General features: G+C 57.5%; 2 protein-coding genes across 17 annotated transcripts in view; both read right to left on the reverse strand.

Annotated features, from left to right (window-relative positions):
- Window positions 1–218: 218 nt before the first annotated feature.
- EPN3 (epsin 3) lies at window positions 219–9,620 on the reverse strand. 7 transcript variants are annotated; one of them, XM_055090796.1, is made up of 10 exons: window positions 9,382–9,577; window positions 5,644–6,323; window positions 4,574–4,692; window positions 3,789–3,869; window positions 3,452–3,577; window positions 2,412–2,499; window positions 1,670–1,939; window positions 1,378–1,494; window positions 1,016–1,246; window positions 219–808 (listed from the first exon to the last, which is right to left on the reverse strand). In XM_055090796.1, exons 2-10 carry the CDS (start codon window positions 6,179–6,181, stop codon window positions 480–482), a joined length of 1,899 nt encoding a protein of 632 aa, XP_054946771.1. In that variant the 5' UTR covers window positions 6,182–6,323; window positions 9,382–9,577; the 3' UTR covers window positions 219–479. The 7 variants fall into 7 exon arrangements, with proteins under 7 accessions (XP_054946771.1, XP_054946770.1, XP_054946768.1 ...); XM_055090795.1 differs by having other exon boundaries at window positions 2,412–2,502; XM_055090793.1 differs by having other exon boundaries at window positions 2,412–2,541.
- Window positions 9,621–10,926: 1,306 nt separating this feature from the next.
- Window positions 10,927–17,182, reverse strand: part of MYCBPAP (MYCBP associated protein) — a 19,861-nt gene continuing 13,605 nt past the window's right edge. For 3 of the 10 annotated variants that reach the window (XM_028499544.2, XM_055090445.1, XM_028499545.2), the window contains 7 exons: window positions 16,694–16,840; window positions 15,437–15,853; window positions 14,903–15,087; window positions 14,028–14,143; window positions 13,403–13,551; window positions 13,052–13,225; window positions 10,927–11,170 (listed from right to left, as the gene is read on the reverse strand). In XM_028499544.2, coding sequence (XP_028355345.1) covers window positions 11,069–11,170; window positions 13,052–13,225; window positions 13,403–13,551; window positions 14,028–14,143; window positions 14,903–15,087; window positions 15,437–15,853; window positions 16,694–16,840 — 1,290 coding nt within the window. In that variant the 3' untranslated portion in view covers window positions 10,927–11,068. Of the gene's footprint in view, window positions 11,715–13,051; window positions 13,226–13,398; window positions 13,552–14,027; window positions 14,144–14,902; window positions 15,088–15,436; window positions 15,854–16,693; window positions 16,841–17,182 lie in introns of those variants that run through there. The other 7 variants (XM_028499547.2, XM_007103567.4, XM_028499546.2 and 4 more) reach the window with 6 other exon arrangements.

Raw genomic sequence — 17,182 nt, forward strand, 5'->3', positions numbered from 1 at the left:
CCGCGCCGATGTGTGATAAACGGTTGAATGAATGAGAGTCTGGGGAGCATGTGGAAGCGAAGGTGCCAGGCTGAGGGTGCTGTACAGGAAGTGGGAGCATTTTTGTGCCCCACATTGTGGAGCAGTCGTTCCCACGGCAGCCGGTGATTCGTGCTGTGGTCCGGGCCTGGCCGCCACGCCCGGCAAAAAGTCCACTTGGTGAGACCTGAGGACGCGGGTTCCAGTCTTCATTACGAGGCGTGGTCTCGGCCCCAGTGAAGTCGTCAGTCTCCATTTCCAGGAGCTGCAAATAGTCTGCGGAGGCCGGCGAGCAGTACCTACGCCGGCCTCGGGGCAGAGTCTCAGCCTTCCTTCCTTCCCGGGGTGAGTCCCGGCGTGGCAGCCCCGCCCCGCTCACGTCAGGGGGCGGGGCCCAGCGCCTTCAACCCGGGGCGGGGCCTCACGCGCACGCGCCGGCCCGCCAGAGGTGGGGGCGTTGCTCAGAGAAAAGGGTTGGTGCTGGCCTGCGGGGGTTGGTTGAGCAGCCCGGCGGAGCCTGAGATGGGCAGCCGTGGCTGCGGGAGGCTCCCGGGGGACGGCGGCGTGAAGGCGCGGGCTTGGGGGAAGACGCTGACCGAGGCGGGGAGGGTCACGCCGGCCGGCACGCTGCTAAGAGGGAGGGGCAGGGAGGCGCTGTAGGTCATGGAGCCGCCGACCTGCCCACAGGCCGCCAGGCCCAGCGCCGGCGACCCTGTGCGCATCTGGTTCAGGGTCGGCCTGCCCTGGTCGCCCCCGGCGAAGGGGTTGGTGGGGGATGGAGTGCTGAAACCTGCGGAACGAGATTGGGTTGGGGGACTTGGAGCGGGCCAGGGGCACCTGGCCCTAAGTGGGGAAGGGGCAAGGTGGCCAGATCTGGGGTCTTAGAAATAGGGAAGAGCTAAGATTTTAGGGCAGGGTCTGGGCTCTGAAGGAAGAGACGGAGAGAGAGCAGGGGACCCCAGTGTAGAGACCCAGCAGGGACGAGGGGGTGTCCTACCTGTTAGGAAGGGGTTCCGGGTCTTTGCAGCCTGGGGCGCCTTGACTAATGAGTCAAGGTTGACCAAGGAGGAGGCCGAGGGGCCCAGGAAGGACTCAGGAGTCCGGCGCGCTGGGGTGTCCTTGCTGGGCTGGGTTAGTGCTTCCCCCAGCACATCCAGGTCAAAGGCATCAGGCTCCTTTGTGCCATTTTGCTTGGAACTGGGGTCGGGGTCTCCAAACAGGTCCAGCTCTGGAATAGAAATGATAGGAGCTCACTGGTAGGGAGAGTGAGTGGTCTCTCTGTGAGAGGAAGAAGGCAGAGGCCAGCTCTGGGTGGGCCCCTCTTACCCCAGTGCTGCACATTCCCTGACTCCTGCTTACCCACAGGACTGCTGGGCTTCCCAGAGGGCAGGACCTGGGCACACTCTAGCCCCTCCTTGGTCTCTGTGGATACCGGAGGCTTGGCAAATGGGTCAAAGGTCGAGGTACCATCTAGCACTAGCCAAGGAGGAAAAGGGAGATGAGATGGGTTGGCAAAAGGGCAGGCACTGGGCTGATCCCTTTCCAGGCAAGCTGCCCTCTTAACACAGGATCTCTTGCCCCTTGGCACTGGAGGTAAGGGGACCCAGCAGTCCTCCATCCCCTCACCCACACCCCCTGGCCCGCCACTTACCAGGTGTGTTGGAGGTCTCCACCGAGGCCCCCCAGGGGTCGGCCCCAGTGTTGGGGGGTTTGTGGTGGGGTGAGTTCTGTGCCCAGGAGTCTGTGGGGGGTGGTCCAGCAGGCGGCACCGGGGTCCGGCCCCAGGGCTCAGAGGAGGAGAACATAGGGGTCAAGTTCCAGGGTTGGCTTTGGGACAGGATGCTTCCTGAGCGGACTGGAGACCAGGGGTCTGCCGAAGGCCCCCAGGACGAGCCACTGGGCTCTGTGTTGGGCCTGAGACCTGAAATGGGGACAGCACAGATGTGACCCCAGGCCCACTCAAACCCCCAGTGCAGGGCCTTCCCAGTTACCCAGACCAATTTGGGAGGCCAAGGGACCCATTTCACAGATGGGATGCTGACTCAGGACTACCCAGCAAGCTGGAGCCCATATTCAGCAAGTTATTCCAGGATTCTGGACCCCCCAGGCATAGGCAGCTCAGGCCACATTCCCAGTCAGGGACAGGCTGGGCCAGGAAACCCAGGGTGACCAGAAGCAACAAGAGAACTTTTCTGAGTTTCCCATGAGCTGAGTTCCTCAGATGTGCCCCCTCCCTCACTACAACCCCAAGGCACAGAGGAAACTGAGGCTCAGAGAGGTGCAGTGCTTGCCCAGTGGCCCTCAGCTGTGGGGAGGGGATGCCAGCAAGTGGCTGGGAAGGAAGGGGCTCTCTGGGGCCAGCCTGGGAGCCCCTTACAGCCCTGCATGCCCACCTGGGATGTCCCATGGGTCCGCAGAACAGTGTGTGGAAGGCAGGGCCGGGGCTGGTGCGAAGATGTCCACCAAGTCCAGGATGGAGGACTGCTGGGGGCAGAGGCAACCATGCTCAGGAGAGGGTGGGACCTGGAGGAAGGGCGGGCCCTGACCTGTCATCCTCACTCCAGCTCATTCTCTCCTTTATTCATTCCACAAACATCTGTTAATGGTCCCTCGCCTCTGCACAGTGCTTTCCAGTTTATGTTTCCTCATCTGTTTAGTGTCTGATCTTCATAACAACCTGTGCTGTGGGTAGGGAAGATGGTGGGGTGCCCATTTTACAGATGTGCCAGCTGGAGCCCAGAGAGGGGAATCAAATTGCATAAAGCCACATAGCCAGGGAGAGGCGGAGCTGGGATAGAAGGCAGGCCTGCCCAACCCTTTCCTCAGCTGTCCTGCCCCTCAGCCCATCAGTGGTAAGACACGTTTTATGTCATCATAAAACTACTTCTATAAGTCAGTGTCCAAGAAAAATTGGCCACAGTGAACATTGGCGGAAAGGATACAGAGACACCCCAGGGATAGCATGGACAGCTTTGGAAGGTCGCCTTGCTACCAACAGCTACCCACTCCTCCCTCTTGGAAAGTGTGTGTATGAGCCCAAGATGTTTTCAGCACCATATGCCTGAGGCCACCCCCAGTCTTGATCCATAGTATCATATGATCCTAGAATGTCAGAGCCAGAACTGTCCAACAAGCCCACTGTACAGAGGAGGAAACTGAGGCCAAGACAATGACAATGAGGCCAAGTCGTTAAGTGGCAGCCAATCCAGGAATCTCAGATCAGGATTCTTTGCGTCCCACTTTGCCATCAGTTCAGTCATCAGCCCATGCATGATGGGACTTGGGTCTGCTAAACCCCCTCCACCCCTCTTTTCATTGAATTAACACTACTTAGTGCTCACTAGATACCAAGCACTGTTCTACATTCTTTACAAATATTTAACACAACTCATTTCCCAGGCTCTGCCAGCCCACAGCCCCCAGTCCCCTCTACCTGGGTGGTTTTCAGCTTCTCCTCCTCTCTCTCTTCTCTTTCGGGCTCTCTGTCCCGACGACGGTGGGGTCCGGCCCCAGCACCATTGGCCACAGGGGAGTCATCTCCCCGCCAGGACCTCACCTCCTGCAGAAGGCACAGGAGTGAGGAAAGCATGAGCAGCCCAGGCTGGACTTGGGGGGACCCTGGCTGGAGTCAAGAAGAGTGTAGGGTGGGAGGCGCCGAGAGGTCAGGGGCAGCAGGACCACCACGGGAGGGGGAAGAGCCTGGTTAGTGCCCGCGTAGCACCTCCACCAGCACCAGCACCAGCACCAGCACAGGAGGCTTGGCCCACTACCTTCTCCTGCTCCTGCCGGCTCAGGTGCAGAGCCAGCTGCAGCTGCAGGTCCTCGTCCCTGTGGGAGGCTGGGGGGACCGGCTGCGAGGGAGGGAGAGAGGGGTGAACTTGGCCCAGTGCTCCCACTCCTGGGCCGAAGGGCAGCATCGTCCTGTGCCGGTAAGGGCAGTGGAGAGAGAAATGCCCACCCTGAGTGGGTGTGGGCAGCCTGCCCCCAGACAGCAGTATGGGTGTGGTCTTCTCCCTGCCCGGATCTGGATCTGAGATGCAGTTTAAAAATCAAGAAGATTCATCCTTCTCTTCTGGGTCCCCTGAGTGCTCTCCAAGCCCTGCTGTGCGAGGCCAGCCGTGTCCTGCCAGGTCTGCCTGGATCCACAGAGGCGATGGCAGAGAGGAGGCTATCAGGGAGGCTGTCCCTGCCCCCCATAAGGACAGCTGATGGGGGGGCAGCATATTTCTGTGTCTCCTTGGAAGGTGTCTGTCAGCACACTCACCCCTTCCCCTCCATGAGGCGATAGCAGGCCCATGAGACAAACAGTGCTGCCCACCTACCACTCACACACTACCCCTTCCAGGCCCAGCTAGCGAGGACTGGGGGTGGGGAGCCAGACCCCAATCCCAGTAACCCAACCCAAGGCACACAGGCGCTGTGCTGTCCTTGGGAGCAGGACTAGGGTTTTGGGGACCAGAGTAGGGGAGCCTAAGAATCAAAGGTGTGGGGCATCCAGGCACCCACCCCTCCTCCAGTCCCCTCCGCCCCCCGGCTGCCCCAGGAGGCGCCTTACCTTCTCAGCCTCCTCGCGGCTCATGGCCAGGGCCAGCTGCAGCTGCAGCTCCTCTTCTCCTGACGTCTGGGGCCGGGCCTGCTCTAGGTCGGAGGTGTAGCGGGGGGATGAGGAGGAGGCTGCAACGATCAACCATCCATCGTGGCTTCCGTAACCACATAGGTACCCATAGGCTCCCCTGCCCCCCTCCTGCCAGGAAGCTAAGGCTCAGAGAGGGAAGCTGAGGGGGAAGGAAACAACTGGCAGTCGTGGGCCCTAGAGGACCAGGCAGTGTGCCTGGCACTTTCTGTAAGGTTTCCATTCCACCCCGATAAAAGAGGCCAATCCCTCCTTTACAGACTCGCAACAGCTCTGAGGGGTGCCTGGCTAAGGTCCTGCAGCAAGACTTGAACCCAGGTCCCCTGACCCAAGTTCCTGGACCCTTACAGCTGCACCGCGTCCAGCTCGGGGTCAAGTGCAGCGGGAGGGTGAGAGGTTCCAGTCAATCAAGGTCACAGCTCTCCAAGCTCTCGGCATACTGTCAAGGAGGGCCATCCTGAGCGCCCCTCAGATCGGGAAAGTGCCTCCCTTTGAGAGTAGGAGAGTTGAGAATGCTCTGCAGCCGGCCCCATTTTCAAGGGCAGTGCCCTCGAGTGGGGGGATCAAGACAGTGCCCTGTCTGTGCACAGGGCCGAGGTCTCATTTAATTCTCAAATTGAACAACTGAGGCAAAGAAAATTATCCCTACTTTACAGATGAGGAAACTGAGGTCCAGAGAGCTGGTTGTCTAGATCACATGGCTTAGAAGGGGCAGAATAAGGACGGCTACTCCAGAGCCTATGCTTCTGCCACCACGCCCCTACCAGACAGCGAATTAACGATAACAAACCTATAATAGCATCACTGTTCGCACTGACTTGTCGGGCACCTACTATGTGCGGGCCTTGGGCCTCGCATGTCACCCTCTTTATCTCACGGAATCCTCAGACATCCCTCTGAGGTGGGGATTCTTATCCACAGCTGGGGCCACAGAGCCAGGGTCAGAACTCGGGCTGCCTCCCTGTCCCCAGCCACGCCCTGGGCTCACTCACAGTTGTAGGAGGACGGGGAACCGCGGGTACGGCTGAAGCCCAGCTGCCCGCTGCCGATGCCCGTGCCCTCCAACGCCATGCGCTCCTTGGTCTTGAGGGCGTGGGTCCGCTCCTGCCGGAGGCGCTCCTCGTCCTTGAGCAGGGCCATCACCTGCTTGACCTTCTCGCGCACGTTGACACCCTGGTCCTTGCCATCGCGGTCGATGTACTGGAAGTCCTTGAGCGTCTGGATGGTGTAGAGGTTCTCCCGGCACTGGTGGGCCACCCGCTCGGAGCCTGTCTTGAGCAGGTAGTCCAGCAGCGTCAGCGCCTTGTACACGTGCCTCCAGTTCTTGCCGCTGTCATTGAGCCGCCGCCACAGCATGCCCATGACCTCGGCAAAGGCCACCGTGTTGAAGGTCAGATCGGCAATCTCCGACATGAGCGAGCTGGGCGGACCCCACGGGTCATTGCTAGTGGCCTCGCGCACCTTGATCTCCGCTTCCGAGTAGTTGTGCACGATGTTCTTCACCTGGCGCCGCAGCGCTGATGTCGTCATGGCTGGGGACTTGGAGATGGGCGGCCCCCGCCCCAGCCGGAGGTGGAGGGCCGAGGAGGGCCACCGTCGAGAGGTCACGGTCTCCAAGGGTGGGCCGCCGTGCTCTCAGCAGGGCGGCTGTGTCCTTGGCTTCCACATGGGTCTGAGGAAGAGAGGGCCTGGAACTTAGGGGCAATGGGCCACCTTGCTGGCCACTCAGCCAGCGACTAAAGCCCTGGCCAGGGTGTCCCTGCTGCCAGGAACAGCCTTCGGCAGGCACTTATTTTAATTTTTCTTATTTTACTTATTATTCAGCAGGTACTTCTAACTTTGCATGCTCATCAATCTTTACAATCACACCTACAAAGACATTATTATTATCACCTCCGTTCGAAGATGGGGAAAGTTTGAGAGAAAGATTAAACGACTTGTCCAAGATCACAGAGCTGGTGAATGCGGAGCCAGGATTAACCCAGGCAGACGTGCTCCACAGTCTTTGCTCTTAGTTAGGGACACGAAAGTGACCCCCCAGGAATGCCTACTTGTCTTGCTTCTACTTCACTACCTCTGTTTCTGCTGGGATCTGCCTTAAGACCTATCCTTTCCAACTTCTCCATCCTCACTTAGCTCTCTTCTTATACTGTTAATTTTTGTAGCCTGATTCATTCAACACCAATTTCCTGGGGACTTCTCTGAGCCAGACACTATGGCAAGCATAGAGTACAAGCCTTGGCCCACACACATCCACTTGCGAGGGTACAGGCCGTCACAGTGCAGCATGGGAGTGTAGAGGAGCCCAGGAGTACCCAAGCTAGGAAGATCAGGAGAGCCTTCGCAGAGGAGGAGGTGATGGCTGAGCTGAACCGAGATTCGAAGCGAAGAGTGAGGAGGAGTGAGGCAGCAAGGCAAGGAAGGAGCATCTGGGGGAGGCTTCCTCCCAAAGAGGACCCATTGTACACACCAGAGCACTGAGGCCAGAGAGGGCTATGGCGTGCCCATAGTCACACAGCATGTAGGTGGCAGAGCTGGGACTAACACCTAGGTGTCCAGAATACGAATCCAATTAATTCATCTGATTGCTTTATTGCCTCAGTCCCACCTTCTCAGCCAGAATGAAAACTCCCTGAGGGCAAGGCCAGCCTGGGCTCCCCAAACCCCCAAGGCCCTGGGCACGTGGTAGACCTCTGATCTCCCAGCTGAGGGAAGATGAGGGCCAGCCCACTGCCCTCCCCACAGCCTCAGGACCAGGCCATCCGCTAAAAGCAAACCCAGGCCCAAGACAGAGAAAGGTTCTCCCAGGGCCCTACCAGAAACCAAAACCCGACACACACACACACACTACACACACTACACACACACACACACACACACACACACACACACACACACACACGCACACACACACACACACACACACACACACAGAGTAGCTGGACCTGGCCTCCCCTCACCAACACCAACCATGGAGACTGCACGTCTCAGCTCTACCCTAGGGCCCAGCAGGAGTCAGAAGGAGCCTGTCGACCCCTGCCCCCCATCTCAACTCTCCCTCCAGCCAGCCCTGCTACCCTGGGCTCAGTTCAAAGCCTTGGCAGTTTTCCTCAGGGCCCGCGTGCCTGGGAGAGCTTGGACCCAGAGGGTAAGACCTTGTGGGGGCGCAGACAGGATGGGGAGTGCTGGCTGAAAGCGGGCTTACCTTCTCTCTGCTGCCTTTCTGTCCCGGCAGTGGCGGGCCTTCTGTGGGATGCCACAGCCAACACTTGTTTAACGCCTGCCCTCCCCCTCACTAGTGACTCAGACCTGTCTTTACCTCGCCAGCCTGTGGGCTGGCGGGAGTCAAGATGAGAAATAATTGTGCCCTAGAGCCCACCGAGTGCAAGCCCCCCCCAGGACTGGCCACTGAAAGCAGCAGAACTAGTCAGGCATCCTGACTCCACCAGGAGCCCTACCAGGGCCGCCCTGGCCCTCCTGACCCGGCCTGGCATAGTGGAAGGGGGCTCTCAGTGTGGGCCCTGAGGCTCTGCCTGAACTTTCTCCTAGAAGGTGGGAACGGAGGAGGCTTCTCCACAAGCCTCTGACTGAACTGAGGGAAGGGAGGGGTCAGAGACACCGGGAGGCCCCGCCCCCACTGAAGTGTAAGGGGACCAGGTAGGGAGGAAGAGAGGGCAGGGTAAGGCCAAGAGAGCACCGAGGGGAGGGAGAAGGAGAGGAAGGAACGCGGGAGGGGGTGGCCGGGAGAGCTGCCAGCGGTGTTACAAGCAAAGGGTTTTATCGAACACAATATGCCCAGAAATAAAAGGGAGTGAAACAGAAACCCGGCAGCCGATAAGGCGGCAGTGGCAGCGGCGGCAGCCGGGCAGCCGGGTATGGAATTACCGCAGTGACCTTGAGCCAGACCCTGTTAGGTGGAGGGAAGGACACTGAGAAGGCCAGGCCGAGAGGCCAATTCAGAGATGGAGAGAGGGTGGGGGAGGCGGGAGGCAGGAGGGTACGGGCTGGGGGATGGGAGAAGGGCCAGCAGGGGGCAGGGCAGGCCATGGGGACAAGAGCTTCAGCTCTCTCCTGTGTATGGGGTACCAAGAAGAACTTTACAAGGGACAGGAGCCTGCTCTTCTCAGGGCCCACAGCACTGGCGGATCTGTCAGGACTAAGGCAGCAGATGGCATTCCCAGAGTGGGGATTCAGGGAGTTGGGAGGAACCCAGATATGTTGAGTCACGTGCATGCGTTTACCCAGAGACTGTGTGTGCCCCCATGGGCCCGCACCCCTTCCCATCCTCTGCTAAGGCGGCTCTAGTGCCAGGCCCTTCCCCCCATCAGGTCCAGCTTGGGCAGTGGGGGAGTGGCAGTGCCCTAACTCTTGCTGCAGGAGGGACAAGAGGAGTGAGCCCTAGCTCTAAGCTTAAGTCAGCCCAAAGGTAGATGTGTCTTGGGGGCACTGGAGTTGGGTGGGGGCTGTCCTGAGGCTAGAGGTGCAGCAGAGGCCGAGGAGGAGTGGGCAGGAGTCTGTGCGGAATGCCACCAAAGATGCTAGTCCCAGGATGGGGAGCGAGCCCTAGGAGGCCCCCTTCTTGGGGGCTATAGGGAGGGAGGGGCGGCAGGCAAGATGCCTCCAGGTTCCTCTGTGACCCTGCCCTCCTCGCCCTTCTCCCGGGGACCTGGAAGGGAGACTAAGCCCCAAGCCTTTTATGCCAGGCATCACCGCTGATGACGGGAGCTTACCTCCGGTGCAGGCTCCCTTGGCCCCAGCCCCGGGACCACAAGCAGCCTCTGCAGTGACCCTCCAACCTGCGCAGCAGGGGGATGGCACAGCCTCGGGAGTATCCCCAGAGCCATCCACCACGGACCCTCGTCCTGGAGACCAACCCTCTCCCAGGAGGCACAGACCCCTCGGAAGGGCGGCTCAGGGTCCCCAGAATGGGCGGCTGCTCTGCCTCCTGCCTGCTTGTCTTCTGGACGCCAGGCAGCACTCAGGAGGAAAGTTGCTCAGCTGGCCAGGCAGGTCTGCCTCAGCAGTAACAGGACACAGGAGGAAGTGCAGGGCATGTTAACCCCTTCCTGCTGGCCAGGCAGGCAGCACCTTCAGAGATGGGATGCCTGCCTGCTGGCTGTCCCCAGGAGGTGCAGATCTGGAGCCAGTGCTGGTGACCCACTCCCACTCTGCGGTGAGTTAACCCTTCCTCTGCCTCCTCAGGGGAAATGAAGGGTGGGGAGGGGAGGGTCCAACACCCACCCCACCCCTATATTCCTCCTCTGGGCCAAGACCACCATTCCCTGGGGTTGGCCCTTTGGTGGAATACTGCCTTGTGTGGGTTTCCATCTGGTCCCCTCGGCAACCCTGAAGGGGGCATGAGGACGTCAGGCACAGCGCCCTCTCTGCATCTCTGACACGGGATCGGATCGGAGTGCCCTGCTCTCTCCAAACCTCCTCCCATGTCTCAACTGGAGGATGCTTGAGGCCCATGAGGTCCTTATCAGAAGCACTAAATGCAAAACCAAGTGGGTAGGAAACTGTAGCCACTCTTCAGGTCTCCCCCTCTCCCTTCTGCTGCATCAGCATTTAAGGCCAATAAGCCCACCATTAGCAAAGTTGTTCTTCAAACTCTGGGAGTCTGGGGCCCACTCTGCACAGGAAGCCTGGTGCAGAATGATTATGACTGACAGAGAAGAATTTAAGGTACCGAGTCTGAGCTGACAGCATGTTCCTTTGCAAGAGTCATCTCTCATCCACTTCATAATTCTCTGAGCAAGGGAGGGAGCAGAAAGTCCAGAGGCTGTTTTTAAGGTAGAAAAAATGGCTCAAAGAGGCCAGGTGGCTTGGCATGGCGAGGGGGATAAGCAGGCTAGAATCCAGAATAATCTCTGGCTGGCGACAAAGGGATCTGGCCTTTAGGGTTTAAGGGTGTGGTAGCATGTGATCCTCAGGGACTGGGACGAGGCCCTTGGACCCAATGGAAGTGTGAGGACCTCAGGGACCGAGGTCCCATGGTGTCTAGTTCTCCTCCTAGTCACACACTTTGTCATTCTTGGTGAAGACACTTTGGAAAGACCTGGCTCCAGGAAGATGCCCCCAAAAGTGTGGGTCAACAAAGGCCAGAGGCAGGGCCTACGAGGGGCGATGCTCTCTGTCCAGTCACCTGATTCATTCCTTGTCCTGCTACCAATTTGCTCTTCCACTCATCCCACACATCACCTCCCCAGCTGTGTTTCTCTCTCCTCCTGTTGGATGGCTCCAGGAATGGGGAGGAGGGGAATCCAAGGGCAGGTGGGATATGGGAGGACCAGGAGCTGACTTCATCAAGATCTGACATTCAAGACACGGAGGCATAAGGGAAGTGGTAGGAACCTAAAGGTTCTTTATTGATTTGTTTGTTAAGCAGTTTCGTAGAAGGCAGCTCAGGCACGCAAGTCAGGTGCAGAGACGCAAAGGCTCCTTGACATTCTCTTTGGGGCTGAGCTCATCAGCCAGGACCAGCAGGTCGGTCACCAGGGCATCCAGCAGCCCATAGACCTGGAAGAATGGGATGAACATCACAGGCAAAGGTTCACTCTCTGGAAAGCATATGCACAAGGGAGCATCCCCCATGCTGCGAGATGGATGGACACATCTACGCAAGAGGGACAGCTGGAGAGGGGAGACAACTAAAGTTGTGTAGATAAAACTAAATTTTCTGTAGGACTTTTGTTTTTGCAAATAGACTTTTTTTTTTTTTTTTTTTTTTGCTGCTTTGGGTCTTCGTTGCTGCACATGGGCTTTCCCTAGCTGCAGCGAGCAGGGGCTACTCTTCGTTGCAGTGCATGGGCTTCTCATTGCGGTGGCTTCTCTCGTTGCAGAGCATGGGCTCTAGGTGCACAGGCTTCAGTAGGTGCAGCACACGGGCTCAGTAGCTGCAGCACGCGGGCCCTAGAGCACGTGGGCTTCAGTAGTTGTGGCACGTGGGGTCAGTAGTTGTGGCTCACGGGCTCCAGAGTGCAGGCTCAGTAGTGTGGCACACGGGCTTAGTTGCTTCGCGGCATGTGGGATCTTCCCAGACCAGGGATCAAACCCGTGTCCCCTGCATTAGCAGGTGGATTCTTAACCACTGTGCCACCAGGGAAGTCCCAGTTTTATTTTTTGAACCAGACTGGGGCAGTAATCCTGCACTGCCCCTTGGACATATGGGGACATTAGAGCCAAGGGTGGTTAAAGGGGCGATTCCAGGGAGGCCCAGGGAGCAGTGCCCGTTTAGTCCCTTGGGGTGACCCAACTCTACCCTGGCCTCCTGGAGACCAACTTTCCTTCCAGTAAGATCACAGATCCACGTACTGAAATGTCTCCAAGACTGTACCCTGTGGTGGAGGCTGGACCACACAAGCCTCAGCAAGTTGATTCTTAATTTCAAAAAGCCAAGCAAGAGACTACCCCACGGGTCCTCAGAGCCCTATGATTACTTTCTAGACCCCATGGAAATCCACAAATCTCAGTGATGTCACCAACAGCAAATGGAGCTTCTGATTAAATGTGATCTGAGTGTTAGCGCAATGCACAATACAATCTCGGCTACCCAGCTGTCCACACCAGAGGAAGACAAAGCATTGCCATTAGACTCCTTGATATATCAAACATGGCTTTGTGGATCTCCCCTCCAAAACCAACAACAATGACAGAGAACAGAACACGACACATAGGTGAATCCCTAAGGACCTACTGCGTAAGAACACATTTTATAAAGTCTCTCCAGCGTTTCAAAACCCTTACACTTGCTGGAAATTCACTCTGCGTGGTGCTCACCCAAGGAACACATCTGCCAAGACGCACCTAACACAGAGAAGAAGTGAGAGTGGCAGAAAGGAAGAGGCTTCTGTTCTGTCCCCGCTAGAATCTGTTTCCAGATGGCAGCCAGAGTGATCTCCTAAAGCATGAGTCGGACCACATCACTCCTCAATTCAAAACACTGTGTCCTCACACTGGCCTACAAAGCCCCACATGACCCGCTCCCGCTTGGCGGACTCTCTGCCCTTCTGTCCTCCTGGCTCACTCCCTCTTCTGCCACAGCACTCTTCCTAGATGTCAACATGGCCACACTTCCCTTCCCTTCACGTCTTTGTTTCATGTCACCTTCCAGTGAGGCCCACCTACCCCCACCCGGGGCCTCCCCATCCCCCAGCCCTGGTCTCTCTCCTTTTCCCATAGTGCTCATCACCTAACATACCAGAGGTGTTCCTTATTCATGAGGTCTGTCTTGAACACTAGGATGCCCTTCACAAGGGCAGCTCTGCTTCCATCACAGTGCAGTAGGCACTTAATTGTTTGTGGGATAAACAGAATGAATGAGGGAGCCAGGGAGTGGAGGAAGGTATGCAGGGCAGGTGTGAGTGAGGGGAGGGCTGAGTGCCAGGCTCTTGCCCTCACCTCAGTATGCAGCCTCTGGGTGTATTTCTCCATGACCAGGGGATCTATGGGCTCCTGAGACGGGATGATGCTGTCAGGGGCAGGGTCTTCAGAGGAAAGCCTGTCCCGACTTGTAGATTTCATCGGTTTCTTGTCATCCTTTGCTTTGTGCTTCTTGCTGTTTAAACGGTCCTGCTTGGAGAGACAGAGACATGCCCAGCCTTCAGTAGCTCCTGAGGGAGGTCCAGGACTTTCTCAAGAGCAGCTTAGTGGGGAGCAGGGGCATCACGCTGGAGTGACTGCCCACCTTCCGCAGCCCCTCCTATCCCTTCCCCAGCCCACGCCCCCAGGCCCAGACGACGTGCTACCTGCCTCTTTCCCAGGTGGCAGCTTGGCTCCTTTTTTCTCATCTTTGTCTTTGATTCCCAACTGCTTCTTTTCTTGAGATGGCCCTTTCCGGTCCTCCTTCCCCACTCTCCCGGAAGTCACCTTCACTTCTGTGACAGGAGGTGACTTTCGATCTGAGGGAGGTGAACGGAAGACAAATGGCCTGTGGCCTAGCTGCCCCCACAGGCAGGAACTGGGAGAGCAATGGGCCCTGGGCCAGCAGTGCTCTAGCTGTTTGAGAGAATCCCCACAGACTGGGAGCAAGGCCCTGGTTCAGGTGCATGACCTTGCAGAACAGGACTGTAGGGCAGGGGTGAGAGGCCCGGGCGCTAGTCCCGGCTCCACCATTTCCCCACGTACGGGATGGCAAGTCATCTTGCCTTTCTGGGACTCCACCTGTAAAACGTGGGGACTGAACTAACTAACTGATTGTTAAGGTTGTTTCTAGGTCCCCAATTCTGGCAGCAGATAAAAAGGTAGCAAGAGGCCTACCCCATGGACCAACCTAACAGAGGTTCCACCAGAAGCGTACAAATGACTGAGGTGTCACTGCCGCCCGGGCAGAGCGATGGGAAAGACCAGGCGGGGGTGTGGCTGCACAGTGTCTGACCTTGCTCTTCTGGCACGTGCAAGTAGATGGTCTCCTTCTCAGGCAGGCCCAGCAGAGCCCTCAGCCACAGGGAATGGCTTACCAGGCTGTCAATCACATCTCGCCACAGTTGCAAACTGGAGAGCAAGATAACATTGGAGAAAAGCCATCGTCCCTCATTTGCCCTTGAACCTGTAGAGGCTTGGTCCTTCCCTTTCAAGACACTGGTGCCAGGAACTGCCACAGAAGCACCATGCCTCTGTCCAGCCAGCAGCCTCACTGGCACCCATGCAAGTGCTGGGATGGGGATCTGGCTTCCCTCGGGTGGTAGCCAAGAAAAAGTGGCCCAAGGATAAGGTTAGATCAGTCCTGAACTAGCTCCATCTTGAAACCATGGCTAGAACTGGATCCAGGCCCCCCTGGAGGGGCTAGACTTGCAAAAGATTTCCAGGACAAGGCTCCTGGGGATGTGTTCTGAGGGCCTTGCAAAAGACCCCCCAAGCCTATCCAAGCAAGTTGCAAACAGGCGATGGGAAGACTGGCAACCAAGTGAGGCTTTTCATGGAACAGGTCCTCTTCTCACTGCCCTCTGCTATCTCCTCTGCTCTCAATCAGCACTCCTCTGCTCATTGAGAAGGAACAAGAAAAGAAGGGGGGAAAGATCTAGGTGCTTACTCTTCTGTGACTCCTCCCCAGAGGGCAGCTGGCATAGGGAGAGCAGCTGTAGGGGCTGCTGCAGCAGCTGCCAGACCATAGAGTGTGTGCAGCATCTTTCAGCAACCTGATCTCCAAGAGAGCTCAGCCCCCTTGACTCCTGGCACTGCTTGCCCAGAACCCCTGGCCACACGCCGCAAAGGGGAAGGGATGGGAGCAGCTCTCCTGGGGGCGGTACCTACCACATCCGGTACAGGAAGTCAGACTGCAACGGCCACGGTTCCTGGCACAGCTCCAGGGCTGCTTTGTTGAGCCTGATTAGGGCATCTTCTCTCTGGTTCTCCTCAGGGAGTGCCATCACTACCTGGCCGGTCAGAGGTACCATGGGCAACCGTTCTGCCCAGGACACCAGGGGCTCCTGTGTCCTCTACTAACAGGTGTGGTGTGGTAAGGGCAGGTGGCCAGGAGGGGATGCAGCCATGGAGAGTCTGTCTGGCGCCTTCTGTGGGAGCCTGGGCCCTCCCTCAGAAATCTGTACCCATGAACCCCGTTCCAAGGTTTGCCAGGGTCAGAGAAGGAGCCCCTCCTGCACCACAGTGGCCTAGGCACCCGAGATAAAGAGAGATGACCAAGAGATTGCTTTCTCCGGGCCCTTAGAAGGTTGTTTAAGGCCCTTAGAAGGCTGTCCCTGAGCTGGGGCAGCTCAGGCCAGAAGCACTGGCACGTGGCTATGCCTGGGCCCTTCTCCACCAACCCCCCCAGGGCTGGGGAGGCACCTTTCTGAAGTCCTCCAGGCAGAGGTTCCACTCTGGTGGGGGAAGGCCGTCTAGCTCCCGGGAGCTCCGGACACTCTCCAGGTCTGGGCTCCCCTCCACCAGGATCTCCTCCATGATGCTCTTCTGCTGAGAACCCAGACCAGTCTTCTGGGACCCAACAGGATCTCGGGAGTCCCTGAGGGCCTCACTCTCCTGCCGGGGCAGTTGGGGGTCCAACGCTGGGCTCTTAAGGTGCACAGAAGACTCGACCTTCATCGAGGCCTCCTCCCAGTAGGCTGACGGGGCCGCAGCAGCCTGGGCCCTGGGACTGAGGTGCTCCTCCTCGCCCGGCCTGGCCTCCTCAGCCTTGGAGGGCAGGATGGTGTACTGGCACCACAGTCTGTGCAGGTTTTGCACCACTTGGTGCTGGTAATGCAGCTGCAGCAGAGACAAGGAAAGACATGTGATGGGGAGGCTGCAACATGGGGGACCCAGAGCCCGAGCCAGCCTGCTCCAGCTTCCCGTTCCCTCAAGAGCGCCGATGGAGGAGGCTGGCAGGAGCTGCTGGGCCCAGAGGGGCTCCCCACTTCCCTTTCAACCTAAGCATCTCCAACTTAAAGCTTTTTACACATTTGGGCTTCCAAGGAAGATTGAGTTTGAATTAAGACGTTTTTGAAGCTCTGTTATCACCAAGCATCCACTTACACTAGCTAAGTTATCTTGGGCAAATTACTTAAGCTCCCTGGACCTCAGTTTCTCCCATATAAAATGAGGATATAAATAGAACCCATTGGGCTTCCCTGGTGGCGCAGTGGTTGAGAATCTGCCTGCTAACGCAGGGGACACGGGTTCGAGCCCTGGTCTGGGAAGATCCCACATGCCGCGGAGCAACTGGGCCCGTGAGCCACAACTACTGAGCCTGCGCATCTGGAGCCTGTGCTCCGCAACAAAAGAGGCCGCGATAGCGAGAGGCCCGCGCACCATGATAAAGAGTGGCCCCCGCCTGCCACAACTAGAGAAAGCCCTCGCACAGAAACGAGGACCCAACACAGCCATCAATAAATAAATAAATAAATAAATTTTTTTAAAAAAGTAACAAATGTTCAAGTACAATTGGTGTCTTTAAAAAAAAAAAATAGTACCCATCTCACAGGACTGCTGTGGAGAAACTGAGTTACTCATGGGAGATGCTAAGAACAGGTCCTGGCACATCAAAGGGTTTGCTATTGCTTTCTCCCAGGGCACGCACGAGGGGCGGGGCCAGCGCTGGGCCTGTACCCGAGGATTCCTATGGTGGAACAAGTCCTCCTCGGTGAGATAGGCGTCCACAGGTGACTGTGCACGCTCCGGGGTCAGGATCCCCCTCAGCAGCTCCTGTAGCATGCTCTCCACGATGGTGACTGCTTCGTGGGAAGCCAGCTTGTTCTGAGGAAGGGAAGGTGGCATAAGCAGCAGCTCAGGCTTTCAAAACGCATGTTACATCCTTGGGGCCGCACGGTTTGGGCCCTGTTGAGAACGTGGCTTGGCCACGTGGTCTGTGTCACAGAAATAGTAGAGGGGCATCTTGTGAGAAAGGCTGGTCCTATAGTCAGCAAGTAAAGCAGACATAACATTTGTCAAAATCACCTTTGTTCACCAAGGGTTGAGCCCCAGCTAAAGTAGCTGGCTTGTGTCTGGGGGCCACGATGAATAAAAAAGCACAGCCTTGGGGCTTCCCTGGTGGCGCAGTGGTTGCGCGTCCGCCTGCCGATGCAGGGGAGCCGGGTT

Source organism: Physeter macrocephalus, chromosome 14, assembly GCF_002837175.3.
Source record: "Physeter macrocephalus isolate SW-GA chromosome 14, ASM283717v5, whole genome shotgun sequence".
Classification (NCBI taxonomy): Eukaryota; Metazoa; Chordata; class Mammalia; order Artiodactyla; family Physeteridae; genus Physeter; species Physeter macrocephalus.

What these genes read in the sequence shown, in the direction of transcription:
- EPN3 (XM_055090793.1), bottom strand. Translation starts at nt 6,181, where the DNA reads ATGACGACATCAGCGCTGCGGCGCCAGGTGAAGAACATCGTGCACAAC. An exon ending in TTCCCCGTCCTCCTACAACT is followed by an intron (nt 4,693 to 5,643) that starts GTGAGTGAGCCC and finishes TGATCGTTGCAG; the next exon opens with CCTCCTCCTCATCCCCCCGC. An exon ending in GGAGACCTCCAACACACCTG is followed by an intron (nt 1,495 to 1,669) that starts GTAAGTGGCGGG and finishes CTCCTTGGCTAG; the next exon opens with TGCTAGATGGTACCTCGACC.